The following is a 15,511-nucleotide window of genomic DNA, read 5'->3' on the forward strand; positions in this document are numbered from 1 at the left end:
CGCTCGTAATAAATACTCATGTACTTGAACATGAAAGAGATACCATTTATTTAGCTTATAAGAACGAACAAGTAAATTACGTAGGAAGGACACTTTGAGTAAAACACATTTTCTAATCGTCGTAGTGTTAGAACATAAAGAGGAGAACGAACGAAAGGAAAGAACGGAAAAGAGAATGACCGTCTCAGCCGATTCCAGATTTTCCTCGAACAGCATCATCACACTCGCAACGCCTTAAAACGATTTATCGGGATTTACTAAATGTCTCTCAAAGCGAAAGCACGTGGATACGCGTCTCCTAATTGATACTCACGTACGCGTAATACATATTTTATATATTTATATTCATATTATAGATATCCATATGCTAGAGCAAAGGAAAATAACGAAAAGTAACTGACGCCGAAGAGGGACGCGCATTAAACATGCCTTTTCTCTCAACTCTCTTCTACAATGTAAGTCTAAATGGGCGTTTAATAAACTAGTAAAGTACAAACAGTTCCATTACGAGAGAATGAGAGAGAGAGAAAGAGAGAGATAGTACATTAAGCTCAGGTTTATATACTTACAACTACGATTAAAAAAAAAAAAAAAAAAAAAGAGAACAAAAAAACGTGGTTTTGTACGCTCAACTTCGCGCTTCGCAAATCCTTTCGAAGATTGTACCACTTAGATTGACTGTTAGGATGACCGCAGCGGAAATCTGATTAACTCGAACGGCGATTAACTTTGTTAAGCTACCAGGCGACTTTTTAAGCGCAGACGATCATTGATCTTTCGTTGCATCTCGAATTATAGAATTAATATTTACGTTTGCCAATGTAGATTAATTCTGTAATCGCGATTTAATTTCCGTCTTATCTCTGCCGAATTTCAATAAGAATCGGGAAGGATAAGAGTCGAATTAAATATAGATTAATCTGCATCGATGCGTGTGAACACAAAGTGGTCCACCGCGAGTGATTAATTCGCCGATTAAGTTAATCAGAGGTTTAGTCGAGGGCGCTCAGAAAATCCGGCGCAGAGCACCATACAAGAGAATTACAACGCCGTAGACGACATTAAATCGCGAATTACATTAAATATCAAAATGCATGGGAGCACAAAACGAGATACTCTTTCACACATACACACGAGCGCGCGCGCAAGCATGCACGAATTGTTAACAGTGAAACATCCATGAAATTATTAAATCGCGATACATTAATACGTTACACGAGTACGCAGGGGTATTTTAAATGCTCAAAAAATTAATAATAATAAAGATAATTATCGTGACTTCCCCTTATTTCATCTATAATCGCATGGGAGTCTCGCGACTGTGCATCCCTAAGCAAACACGCCGGAATCAAACGGATCTCGAATCTTATAACCGGGTTCGAAGATAATTTTATAAATAAATTTAAAAGAATCCCATCCTCTGAAGACGTTTGTACAGATCTCGGCGGTCTGCAGAGGCTCGTCCGTTGCGCTTCGCAAAATTAAGTAGAAAAGGGGAAACGTTTTTGCGATTACCCTCGCGTCGAGCGCACAGAAATGGTCCACGTTTCTCCTCCGTCGCTACCCTTAGCCGGCCGAGGACGATGCTCGGGGGTGCGCACCCCGCGCGGCATCGTCCCTCGGTCGGAAGCGAGAACGAAACGATCGTTGAGCAAGAGTCTAAAACATCATTTCTCCTTCGTTATTTTTTTTGAATATTTTTTTTTTTTTTTGTATTTAGCTAGCGAACTACACTCTACGCGATCGATACGAACGTCTACGCGTGTGCATCTGCCATGCCGCAGCATCGTTCGCGTCTCTCGGCCAAGATGCAATTTTTATTTTCCGCTCGACTACGGTGAGCGAATAGAAAATAAACGGACAATCCGATGTAATTAAAAAAAAAATTAATTACGCAGCTGTTAAATTAACTTTTTCTTTAATCACAATCGGGTATATATCTCCGCTTGGAAATTTAATCGAGCAAATTGGCCGGAGGAAGAGAGCAACTCATCAGCTTGTCGAGATCTTCCGTGGCTCTTGAAGCGGCAGCATCAACATTATACACACTCGGAGAACGAATCTGCTCCGATCCGAACGACGTGGCTTCGTTCAGATTTACAGCCTATAGCTCAATATATTAATATATATTTATATATATATATATATATTTATATAATATCTGCTCGCATATCGAAACGAATACGATAGGTACAATATATTATTGACAATCATTACGGCGGATCCTACTATCGATATGTGCATGTATATGTACAAGGTATGCGTCATATCTAACATTATATTATACATATATTACTAATTATAACATATCATAATATAATGTTAATAATATATATACATTTTTGTTTAAAACATTTATTATATATTAGAATTGAACGTACATATACATGCACACGCATATTATGTATATAATTAGGTACGCTTTGTGCAAGGTAATCGTTGTGTGACAAAACGATAGGACAGTGACTTTCACATGCTCGAAAGACAGAATACGCGCCGCTGAAAATGAGATGCCGTCTTTTCCTTTTTTATTTTTAAATTTTTTCTCTTTACGACGTTGAGTAAAACGAGAGGATCCGATCCAGTATATATATGTAAAGTATATATAAAGGTTTTTCTTTTTTTTTTCTTTTTTTTTTCTTTTTGTTTCTACCACAGCCCATTTAAAGATATATCATTCGCGTATTATTTATTATTAATATTATTACGTTGTACGGCCGGCACGAAGACGCACCGAAACGCGTAAGAACGAAAAGGTTCGTTAGTTTATCCAGTCTCGGCTTCCTCGCGTCCTACGCATCTCTTCTCAGATCTTTATAATTTAACGAATTTTTTTTTTTTCTCTCTCTTTTTTTTTTTTTCTAATTAGCTCACTGTCGCGACAGCGAACAAAACGGACAGAAATTGTTGTATAACAATGTTACGTTGAAGAATCGCGAACGGGACGAGGAGGAAGCGTATCCGAAACGTTTTCCATCCTTTAACGCGTGTCTCCCGTTATCTTTTTTTTTCTTTTTAATTTAATTTTATTATTATTCTTTTTTTTTCACATCTTTCCCTCTCGTTTTCGACTTTCGCTCGAGGAAGGATTGTCACTTGTTTCGATAAATAACGCGCAATTAATTTCTCAGTTACGAGTCACAGCCTAGAAGCATTTTTCGCGGAGGACCTCGAGAATTCGCTCGCTTGATAGTCAGCTGATAGTATTAAAAAACGTTTGTCGGTATACACGCGCGGAAAACTAGGGATGCTAAAAAAGCGTTACGAAAATACATCCGGTTTATTTATTTTTTTTTTTCTTTTTTCTTTTTTTTTGCAAGAAATTTGCTTCCAACGCAGAGGAGAAGAAGCAGGATCTTGAGGGGAGGCGGAGATGTTGAGCGAAATTCTGGACGTGGACGCCAACGTCATCGAGGAGAAACGCGAAAACATTGTAAACGCGACGAGCTCTGATTAAAAAAAAAAAAAAAAAAAATGGGGAGCGCGATCTGCGTTTCTGCGATCGTTTTTTTCGCGATATGTGTTCGGGGTGGGTGGTGAATTGTATCGCCGTGATTGGGAAAACGAGTCGCGCGAGAGATAGAAGTGAACAGTCGTGGCGACAAGAATAACGCGGACTACACGAAAATGCTAAACACGCAGTCGATACGATTAATTAACGTTGACACGCTTAAGGCATGCCGCAACGAGGGGGTGAAAATCAACGGCGGCGAACGGATGGTCGTTTCGCATTTCGGGTTCCGAGGGTCTGCCTTCCGTCGCTTTTTTTTTTTCCCCCCTTCTTCCCTCTTAATTTCCCGTTCTTCGTAAAGGTACGGTCGCTCATTGTAAAAATCTTAATTATAAAAATAACAATCGCGACAACAGCTCATGCTCGCGGCGAGAAACACGATGCGAGAAAGCCGATGCGGGTAAGACGAGCTAACTATCGGTATTATCTAGCCGGCCTCGCTGTCTAAAACCACTATTCTTTGCCCCCCAGCAAGCGCGAGGAGGCGAAAACTCCTTTCGGATGGATCGCGGCCTAGATCGTTACGTATTTATACCGAAGAGAAAAAGGAGATAAGGTAAATCCCGATATATTCGTACGAAATGCGTCAGAGCTTCCTAATAAAATACATGAGAAATGATTACTATATACCGGGACGCGCGCAAGGGGCCTCGGCTGTGCGTGTTCTCCGGAAGTCGGAGCGACGACTTGGCTAAATCCTAGAAACGATCGGCTTCGAAGCCGGAGTAAATTTTCTTTTTCTTTTCTTTTTAATCCATATCGGCGCGCGATATCGCGAGACCCATCGCGAGTCCCGTTCCCACCTAGAGGTACATTAAATATTATTGTAGCGTAATCGTTGTACAGTATCCTTTGTTTTAATGGTCCGCAAACCGAGCACCTCCGCTCGATCTCGTCGACGCGACGTAGGCCGATGCACCCCGGTCACAACCCCGCTCTCCTTTATCTCTACCTATCTCCCCGCGTTAATTTTACCCTGAATGCTGTACGCTGACGCCTCGAAACGGAGTGGCGCGATTGTCTTGAGTATAAATTTTATAATTCACTGGGCGGGAGGAGGATCGATATCGCCTTTTGTTCGCACCGCGTTTCCCGCGCGACCTCGCCGTAAGAATTAACGTCAGGATCGTCTTGATGGGTTTAACTGCGTCTCTCCGTTAATCGAGACCTCTCTAGATTACAGCGGTAAGACAAAGAGACCGTGTAGCTAAGATGCATAGTCGCTCGGCTAATTCGTTGATCCGACGCTGCGGCTGAAGACTGGGCGACTATCTAACACATCGTTAGGAACTCTAATCAAGTTTCACTCTTAAAGTCTAACGGACGCGAATACACCTGTAGATTACATTCATATGTACTTAGGCAAGTAGCAGTTTTGGTAAATTACCCTCTTAGGCAAATCGAAGAACTCCATCTCCAAGTCTTGAAATTAATAAAAAAGAAAAAAAAAAAAAGAAAATTAAATTTCCTTACATGCCCCTGGCAATACAAATGCCGCTTCGAATTAAAATTGATTGACGTAAAAAGAGTCCGAGACTCTTTTCCACGTCATGTTCGAGATTTAAAAAGTGTTTGGAAAGGTAATCTCTTCGATGAAACGTTAAATTGTACGGACAGAGTTGAACCCATCAGTCATCCGATTGTATAATCGATATAAGAACGGTTAAGTTTATTTTATAGGTAATTCTTACTAATTGATTCCCATATATAAAACAATGTGTTAGAGTTTTTGCTACTTTACGCAATAAGTATCTTGTGTAATATTAATTATCAGATTAATACGTTGTGTAATTAAACGTGCCCGCCCGTCATTGTTATTCTATTACGTAAGTACAAGTCTGTTATCTGTCGCACAGGAAAGCCTATCAGCCGTTCTGATGTCGATAATACCTCACGGCAACGTCCACGCGATTCGCGCTGCGGACGTTCTCGTCGACGAGTTTAATCGAGGATTTTCAGTGAGCCTAATGCGTTATAATTAGAAGTGGCATCATTTCGCGAAATACGAGCGCGAGTTCTAAACATATAAACGGCTTACGAGTCGCGTATGTGTCTCTAAGACGAACGGCTAACGATATCTACACGAGAGCTTTGCGCTTTCTTTCGCCATTCTTCCTTCTTCGCGCAGACGTACCCTATTGCTTATCTATGCGGTATGTCATGTAAAAACAAGCGGCGATGTGTGTTACGAGTAAACCGGCCGGCAAGACAGCACCATTCCTCCTAGACGGTCGAATTGAACGTCTTTCGCTCTCGTTTCACGTAAAAATTCCGCTGGCTGCTTAATTACCGACCCTGGTCAAATTGTGTCGGACACTAGAAACCAGCGTGGCTTCGACGAGCTCGAGTTTCGATATCTTGCGCGAAGGAAAGAACACACGCGTAAAAAAAAAAAAAAAAAAAAAAAAAATTTATCTCATCACATTACACTTATTTGAGTAAACGCTGCCCCATCATATCGTACCTCGAACTCGGCTAGATCGTGGCCCGGTCTGCTAATCTCCGACACTTCTACATAGTTACATGTACGACATAAAACAGAAAACAACGAACAACGCGACAGGAAGAGTTAATTCGTGGCAAGGGCAAACGTGCCGTCGAATCTCGTAGTTAAGTGTCTAACATCAGGAAGCTTTCTCATGACCTGAGCTTATTCGCGCTAATTTGAGTTTCTCATAATTCTAGGGCCGATAACGCGTCTAATAAACAATCTATCCAAATTGCACTACGGTCCGTCTACCTTGTTCCACGCTAATTCGTACGCGATTTTCAACACGTTCGGGGAGAAACAAGTACAGATATCGATCGACGACGAAGCTCGAATATCTATGAGCTTCAATATTAGACCTCAATTCCTCCTCTTCGCAGAGGACGCAAGGAGAACGAGAGAGCGAAAGAAAGACAGTTAGATAGAGCCATATATTGTTCCCTAGCTTTAATTAAGAAGCTCTCGTTATATTTTCTTATATATATCTTTTATCGATCGGCGATCGCGAGGTCGCGATATACAGGCCAATGCACTCCTTTTTCCCTTTCATTGTGTGAAAAGCGCGAGAACGATTCCTAACACGCATACATATAAATCTATAATATAGCAACACATGTGTTTACATTGTGTGTGTATTGTTACAGTACATCCCGTTTTTACTATATTATCTTCTGGCCAATTTCACATTGATATTCTTGACATTAAAAGAAGGCATGTTCTAACTTGAGAAAATGTTAGAGGTAAATTATTAATAATATGTGCGAATAATAGATAGATAGCAATAATAAAATTATCAATATAAAAGGAATTTCCTTTTTTTAAGACGTTATTCTCACCGTCGAGATAACAATTCATACAAGTTAAAGAAAAATAGCTAAAATTGACACACATACGCACACGCACACACAAAAAGCAAAGTAAAATACTTGCCATCATATTTTTACGAAAAGTTTATCTCCAATTATATCGGCCTATAAAAGATAATGCAGTTGAAATAGGAGTTCTGTACATTTTAATAACATTACTTCGTTTTTTTTTTTTTTTTTTTTTCCCATTTCGCATTGACGCTCGCATTTTCTATCTAAACATTTGTTTCCTCTACGCCGAATACACGTAAATTGTGATACACGCAATACGTGATATTATACGCGAGTGAAAACCATTATCTCGACATGGTCTCGCTTTATATTGTTACTATCGACAGAACGAAAGCTCCTTCGAATATCTACACTCTCTCTATCTATTACTAAATTCGAGGTACAATATTGTAGTGTCAATACAAAAAAGAGTTCCCGAAATATTAAGCGAACGAATAGTAAATTTATATAATAAATAATGCTACACGCTGAAACACATAATATGGTAAATTCGTAATGAGCGTAGCACGAGGTCCTTTAATTTCAGCTTTATTCCATCTAAGACTCAAAGTCGCTTAGGCAAGTTGAAAAAAAGCAGTACCTAGCTATTAGGAAGAACGGAAAAAATACAATGTAGACGGTGTAAGTCTAGAAAAGGACCTCGATGCTACATACGCTCGACTAGTCAAGTCTACTAGCTTAGTACATAGAATTTTTTTCTATATTCTCTCTATATAGGAACAATTGAACGAGTAAAACATCAAATAACTATTACACGTCAACTATAAAAAGCTTACATAACTTATAAAAGAACAAAACGACTTGACTCGATTAAAAAAAAAAAAAAAAAAAAAAGTAACAAACTCATTAAAACTTTAGATATTAATCAACATTTTCTGTTATCAACGTATAAATACTGATCGTTTACAAAAGCTTCAACCACTTTAGGACATGGCAAAGTGGTCGCGTCAAATCAATAACCGCTAATCTATAAACGCAAGTCGCAGGTAACAAATTATGCATATCGCAAGTAGCATTCTCACGACGAGTCTCTTTAAGTAGGACAGAAAAACTAACTAGAAAAATAACTACGGATCAACTATGCGTTGATAGCCCCGAGTACGTATCGATCGTAATTTACCACGCTACCATCCATTTAACATTAATCTTACAAAGCTGTTTAGAGAAATACTTTCACGATATTTAATGGCGGACGAGATTCGCAATTTTTCTACGACGAGAGATATGAGTTTCGATACAACGTTATCGAATAACGATACGATCGCTATCACGAGTGCTCGAGAAGTGCGTTACCGCAAAAGCATCATTTTTAAGTTTTACACAACGACATATATACATAAGACAAGCATTTTATTTCTAAAAATTGATAGTTTAAGATTGAAATTATTACCTTTCCAAGTCAATTTTTATTTTATCAAGAAAAGTATTAGGAGAAGTTATCTTGTCATTCTTTCTCTTTCAATCTCAAACTATCAATTTACTGCCATAGTGAAAATTTATACAAATGTTTGGTCTATGTATGCATGTATGTCGTTTTTTTTTTTTTTTTTTAATGATATATAAATATGGTAATAGTTTAACAGTCTCGCGCCTCGAACATTGGTCAGTTCCTGCCATATTTTCGGCTATATTGTTATGACATCGCTTTTTTTTTTCCTTTTTTTTTTTTATTTACATGTACGGACGCGACGCACTCATGCTTGCCTTGATGCAACGTGCACACATACACGTAAGTGCGCATACAATTCGCGGAGTGTCTTTAACAAACGGCATTTTCTTTTATCTAAATGTTACGTAATTAAGATCACGTTTCAAAAATTTTTTTTAATTTTACATTAAAATTTTCAATTAAAAATATTCATTACATTAAGGCAAAATACCTTCCCGAAAAAATACAATATATTGGAACCAATGATAAACAACATTATTTTAATTAAGAAAAAAATCTAGTAATTAGCCATAATAAAGGTAAATGCCATTAGTCAAAATAACAATCATTTACATATACAATATACCGAATTCATTACTTGAAACGAGAATAACCAACATTATCGTGAAGATTTAATGTGTGAAACTACATTTCATGTTTTTATATTTATTTTATTTTTGTTAAACTTAAATTTAAATGTTCAAGATAGTTGAAAATTATCTCCACATTAATTGGTAAGAATCACAATGACACATAAACTTTCTCGATGTTAACAGAGTCAAAATTAAATTCAAACTTATATCATTATTAAATATTAATTAAATTTAGAAAAAGTCATAAATGGTAAAATTGATTTAAAACACAATTATTTAAAATTTTGTACCTAATCTTTGGTAAATCAGATTTCTTTTAGAAAACACATATCGAGCCCTTATGCTTTTCTGATTACACATTGAATTATACGATCTTTCGCTTGATATATCCACAATGCTTGGTCATCCTGGTTTCAAAATACTGATATGTGTACGCGTTTGTATGCGCGTGACTGTGTATGCGTGAATGCATGCGTGCACAAATTTGCAATAACATTGCATGCAATTTGAAAGGGATTGTCAAACACATATCTATCATGTATTTTTAATGCTCTTAACACGCGATGTGCGGGATTACGTTAGACGTATTATATTCGGACGTTCGTAAAACACGTGTGTGCTTTTTCTAATATTTTCGTGTTCAATTTGAAGAAGAGAAGACGAAAACCGTATTGAATCGTGTAATCGATTAAGAAAAATCCTAGTATCTCCATGCCAAGCTCATTTCCAAACTGCTTTAGATCCACGTTGTCGAAAGATGAATTTAAAACAATTTGGAATAATAAACTTTCACAGTATCGTAATACGCGACGTGATTATTACAAAAGAGATCAAAGCACGCGCGCAGAAGTTGATTGACCTCGGTTACTCTTTCGTATAATTAAATGCCAGTTAATAGAAACTTTAGGTACTAATTAGCATCTGTTATAAGTATCGCGATCGATGCGTCGTTCGCGATTTCATCGCGATATGTTCGTCGCAGCGGTGTTACATCTGATACAGAAATAACAATAAGTGATTTGTGAAGCAGGAACAGCAACACACAGCAACGACATAAAATAATGCTGTGCATATGTGCACACGTATACGTATCGCACACGTACATGTACATACGCACATTTACGTATTACTGTGCGGAAGTTTTATGTGCAGGTGTAACTTGTCGTTGTGCGTATACCTGTAGATGTAATGTAAATGATTACTTCGCGTATGTGCGTGTCGTACATATATGTACTTTTTTTTTTTTTTTTGTATTCTTAAAGTGAGAATACATCCGGAGCAATATCGGTAGTGAAAAGTTTGACATTAGTACTATATAATTAACAATTTAATATACATACGCGTGTGTGTGTATATACATATATATATATATATATATATATATATATATATAGGCTCGTGTTGCATGCGATTAAACATCGCACTTACACTTCGCGAAATATTCAAATCCTGGAACATCTACTACCACATTATGGGTCACACATTCAAGGAAGGCCACATTGAGCTAATCTAACGAGTTACTGCCGAACATTTTGAACGAGTACATTGGCGTTCTCTGCCTACCTATACCTCGTTTAACTTAGGATACGTATATAAACGAGTAATTGTACAAAGAACGGCTTCGTCTATCATTATTCTAAAGGATGTAATACATCTGAGCAATCTCGCTCTTGTTGCGAGTCACGAGTCATCAACGATTTCGAAGCTAGCGGCTGTATCACCGGTTCAAACACGATCGACACTGCTCTCGGTTTATTTCTATTTGGCGTCGAGGAAAAAAGCGATATTGTTCTTTGTTTGACACGCGACAGAGATAAACCGATAAAGGATAGGCAGTTTAGCGAAACTCTCGTATCTAAATCGGTGTTCTTGAAAAGCTAAGTCGGTTATACTGTCGTAAGCATTAAAATACGTACGGTAGAAAACTATGGAGTTATTAATAACCTGTAAAAAGTCGCACGCGTTTCCAAATGTCCGTTTTAAGCATTAGTATTCATTCGTATGTATTATTCCGTATATCACGAGAGTGAAAGTTTTGAATTTAATGGGCGGCATTTTGTTTCAACAGTAAAATTAATCGTAATTCACCAGCAAAAGCTTTTCAAAAACGTAATACTGTACGTAAGTAAAAAGCTGCTGGACTCTCGATTTAGTACTTTAAGATGAGCGATACCAAGTGGATTCAGAGCAAGTTTGCTAGGTATTGCTTGTGTAATCGTTGGTTCCATCTTTCATTTGACTTTCGCTGTAGGCTTTTACCTCTAAGACTGGATCCTTAGAAGTCTCGACGACTTTCTTCTCCATGTCCAAATCATAAAGTAATGTAGCCTGAAGCGCGTTATACATACCGGTCCGCGCGTATCGCGACGCCTTCGTCAACCCATAGACGCTTCCAGCCAGAGTCAGAATATCTACACACATGCACACTTATAAGTATTACGAATCGCGATACTAGACTGCTGCATATCTGAATTAGCTCAAGAGACTTTGCTGGTTTTTTTTTCTTTTTCCACATTAAAGCTAATAGAACCATAGAACACTAGGCGGATTATTCAAGCGTTAAATCAGTTGCTCGTGAGCAATATACTATTTTCATGATCTGGTCATGAATATATATTCCCTCTAGTTATATTTAGTTAAAAATGCATGATTACACTCTTTCAAAAAAATACTTGTAAAAGGTTCTTGCTCAATTACGATACTTACCATTGTCATCGTACGCTACAATGCAATGTGGATTCTCCTTTTGACGTTTGATAGCATTTGCAATTTCCTGCTTGCGGCACTCTTGAACGTATTTGATAGCCTCCAGCCAATGTTCCATGGCTTTGTGCACGCGTTGATTCATCGTGGTCCCACGTAAACGTTCCATCTGTTTCACAAAAATAAATTAATATTCAATAGATTACGATTTGCATAAAAAATAAATTTTAAATAATTAAAAAAAGAAGAAAAAAATAAAATAAAATAAACTTTATAAGCAGTATTACTTAATCACCTTTGCTATCAACGTAATGACACGAGCGTGTTCCCTCAAGTAGTCGATTATTAAACGATCTACCCTCGACGGATTTCCTTGAAGACGCGGGATCGGGATGTTATTTGCGCTGGTTACTCGTTTCCCTGGGAAATGCGCGGCCAATCCAGCCTCGCATTTCTTACGCTCCTTTTCCAACTGCTTGAACTGTTCGTACGTCTGTTCGAGATTGAAATGCAATATACTCGAGGGGCCTGTCTTTCTAGCCGCGCCGCTGCCATTTCTAAAGCTCAAATTTCCTCCGTAAAGGGGGGAAAACAGTCGCGGCACAGGATGAACCGGTACAGGAACAGGAACTGGCATCGCCGATGAAAATGCTCCTGATCTCACGGTATTCGTACCCGATATCATCCCAGAGTTGAAAATGATATCAGGAGGCGGAATCCCAGCTGGAATGCTTTGTATTTTCGACATATGGTGTCGTTGCTTTAAAATATGATTGAAGGCATCCTTATCCAAAGTGGATCCCGTAATACGGTCGGTTAAATGGCTTCCAGAAGGAAACGCGATGTCTTTAGTCAAGTCGTATCCATCCAATTTGTACGTGTTGACTTTAGGCTGCTTTAAGTCGTTGTGATAAAATGTGGAATTTTGGTGAAGTATTTTCAAAGTGTCGCCACTGTTGGCAGTGTACTGTTGATAATTATGACAGCCGTATTTAGCAATAGGCTGGTACAGATTGCGAGAACTCAAATTCTTTGGAAATCCTATTGGTGAGTAGGTCTTAGTTTCGATGGACTTTGATTTTGAATTAATCATCTTCAATAAGCTATTATCGATTCTACAGTCACTAGGAAAACAAACGTTCTCGTTTGTGTCTAATTTATTCGCCGAGGATGCGACAAAGTTGTTTGTACCAGGAGGATAATAATCGATTAAGTTTTTGTAATCTTGGTCCACAGCTTGATCCATTTTGTAGCTACGAGCTTGCGACTGCAAGAATTGTATCTGTTCGTTAGGTATGCTGATACTCGTCATATTTAATCTGGCGGCATCGTGAACGTCTTTGAAGTCACCGATTCCGTTGCGTTGCATACTACTTCCAAAGCAGGTATGTAGAGCTGTATCGGCGGGTGAAAAATGTTGCAACGGTGAATTCGACAAGAAACCGGAATCAACGCTCAGATCAGTCATCGCCGAGTTGGGCCTGTACCCAGAACCCTGACTGGGGTTACTGGTAACACCGTACATATCGTGCATATTTACCATCGTATTGCCATACGAGCTCGACGGTACGTTTTGTCTCATGCTGTTGTGATATTCGAGTTCGCTGATGGGAACGGGATTCGGTGAATCCAGTGCCAGGGTTAACGCGGTTACGTTAAAATTCATATCTGGCTTGGCGCAATTTGAGATTCGCGAATAGTTACCGGCCAGTTCGGTTCGACATCCCATCGAGGGAGTTAACATAGGTTCTGTCCAGCTGCTGGACTGCTTGCCATAATTCGCTCCGCTCGTAGTCGTTAACAGATCGTTGCACAAAGGCATGTTGCTTCCGCTCGTGTACATGCCACCATCGTTCGAGTGTACAACATGCGATCGTGGATCAGGTGAGTACGCACTCGACACAATTTCGCTGCTACATGCATTATTCTGTTCCATGGATTGTCGCATGCACGAACCAAGATGCAGGGTTTTCATGTCATTGCAAAGATTGTTGGAATGATGGAACTCGCTCTTGGCATTGTTGTAAATGTTGTGTAACTTGCTGGACAGCGGATAACGAGTGACTAAGTGGTCGACGTCAGTCAGGTAAGTGTTCAAATTATCTGCAATCTGGCTGGAGCAGGAATTGGCCAAGTCCGACTGATAATGAGCACCTCCGCTGTTGTAACTATTGTGACAAGCGTCAATGGAAATGGAATCCTCATCAAGGATCTTCGACACTAGGTCGTTAACCATGGGATTGTTCAAATCTTGACTATCCTCGTCTTCGACGTTCATCTGAACAAATTGCATTAAATGTAAATATTAATTTACTACATTGCTGTGCGCAAAAAAAAGAAAAAAAAAAAAAAAAAACCCAATGCATACACATAAGGAAGCACTAAATCTACTTTTTATAACTAAACTGGCTAATTAAAAATTTAAATTTTTCAAGTGGAATTAGCGATGGAACTAGTTTAATGACGACGCAAGTCTTTACTCACGTTTCTTTTCGTGCTGCAGCCCGTTAGGTCATAGCTCCAGTGATTGTAGTCTACCCCGTGCACGTCTCTGGAGTAAACCTTCCGCGGTACTTCCAGCATATTGACACCACGCTCGGTCTCGTTACTCTGCGGAAGACAATTCGCTTAAGTGAGAGAATGGTAGATTCGGACTTGACGCGAGCAGGGAAATTTTCAGTCTGCCCTTCGTCCCGTCGGCACTCGGTCACGGTGAAATTCGCATCGCGGCGGCCAGCGAGACGAGTCGTGCGGCGACGAAGCGAGAATCTATCGATTGTTTTCGAACGGTGCAACGAGGGGCTCGGCTCACTACGCGGCTACGCTCTCCGACCGACGAGTTAAAATCTTAATAGCGAATCGAATGTCGTCATCGCGGTAGCCGCTGTCGCGATCGGAGCCGCGCGCAGGCACGTACGAACACGCACGGATGCGCGCGTGCACGCATGCACACGCACCGTCACGGGTAGATCCAATAATACTCCGCGCGGATCAGCGTTCTCGCCGATCGCAACGAGCAAGGATGGACGCGGGCGAGTCACCATTTGCACTCTTGCGGAAACTACGCGGGCGTTTTCTCTCTGTCTCTCTCTCTTTCTCGCGGCCGCGCTCCCGGCTACGGCTTGAAACAAACGTAGATCGCACCTTCCTGTCCTCCTTGTCGGATGCGCACGATACGCCGTCTCCTCTAGCCGCGAGGCAGCTTTTCGTCCTCCTCTTTTTCGTCCGCGCGACGAGTGGCTGCAGGCTTATGTCATTTCGAGTGCAGAGAGTACAGCGCACGGTACAGATAGAATAAATCGTTGGCACGTACGCGCTTTCGCGATGCCGCGAGGGAGGAAGCATATTCGATATCGTCGCAGGACGCGCTTATACGTGTCGGGGACAGAAAATTAGCGTTTAGGTCACCTCACCTTGCCAACGGCAAACGTATTGTTGCCGATAATCGTGGCGAGATTATGCACCTCGGACAGAGCCATCGGTAAAAAAAAACGCGCGGCGGTCGTCACCACCGTCACCCAGCACCACTACCATCGCCACTCGTCATCACTCTTTTCGCTCTCTCGCGCGGCAGCCAGCTGCGAGCATTCTCGATCGCTCCCGATTGCGCGACTCCAAGTTAACCCCTCCTTCCCCCTCGCTCTCTTTTTCTCGTCACTCCACTCGGGGCCGCCACCGCCGTCGACTATTGTTCGCGCACCCTGTGCCGCGCCCCGATGCACCCCACGCTGACCTACATGAATTCTCTCTCCCCTCGATCGCGAAAAGGCACGTACGCTGGCACCAAGTCGACGTGCATGTGTCTGTTCATCCTGATACCTTTTCCTATAGTCGATTCATCTAAAAACGAATCCATGAGGTTTCATCTTTTTTTTTATTCCTGAACTGCCCGCGCTGGCTCCTCTACTT

The 15,511-nt window shown here is 40.3% G+C and overlaps 1 protein-coding gene across 2 annotated transcripts; it reads right to left on the minus strand.

The window, feature by feature from the left end:
• Window positions 1–24: 24 nt before the first annotated feature.
• On the minus strand, window positions 25–15,290 carry LOC139111976 (uncharacterized). 2 transcript variants are annotated; one of them, XM_070672684.1, is made up of 5 exons: window positions 15,016–15,290; window positions 14,087–14,212; window positions 11,898–13,880; window positions 11,606–11,771; window positions 25–11,310 (listed from the first exon to the last, which is right to left on the minus strand). In XM_070672684.1, the coding sequence occupies exons 1-5, from the start codon at window positions 15,079–15,081 to the stop codon at window positions 11,096–11,098; spliced, it is 2,556 nt and encodes an 851-aa protein (XP_070528785.1). In that variant the 5' UTR covers window positions 15,082–15,290; the 3' UTR covers window positions 25–11,095. The 2 variants fall into 2 exon arrangements, with proteins under 2 accessions (XP_070528785.1, XP_070528784.1); XM_070672683.1 differs by lacking the exon at window positions 15,016–15,290 and adding an exon at window positions 14,747–14,988.
• Window positions 15,291–15,511: the final 221 nt, after the last annotated feature.

The sequence above is a fragment of the Cardiocondyla obscurior genome, linkage group LG26 (genome assembly GCF_019399895.1).
Source record: "Cardiocondyla obscurior isolate alpha-2009 linkage group LG26, Cobs3.1, whole genome shotgun sequence".
Lineage (NCBI taxonomy): Eukaryota > Metazoa > Arthropoda > Insecta > Hymenoptera > Formicidae > Cardiocondyla > Cardiocondyla obscurior.

Coding starts and splice junctions, on each gene's coding strand:
- LOC139111976 (XM_070672683.1), bottom strand. CDS start 14,947: ATGCTTCCTCCCTCGCGGCATCGCGAAAGCGCGTACGTGCCAACGATT. Junction 14,213..14,746: donor CCGACAAGGAGGACAGGAAG/GTGCGATCTACG, acceptor TGTCTTCCGCAG/AGTAACGAGACCGAGCGTGG. Junction 11,772..11,897: donor TCATTACGTTGATAGCAAAG/GTGATTAAGTAA, acceptor TTTGTGAAACAG/ATGGAACGTTTACGTGGGAC.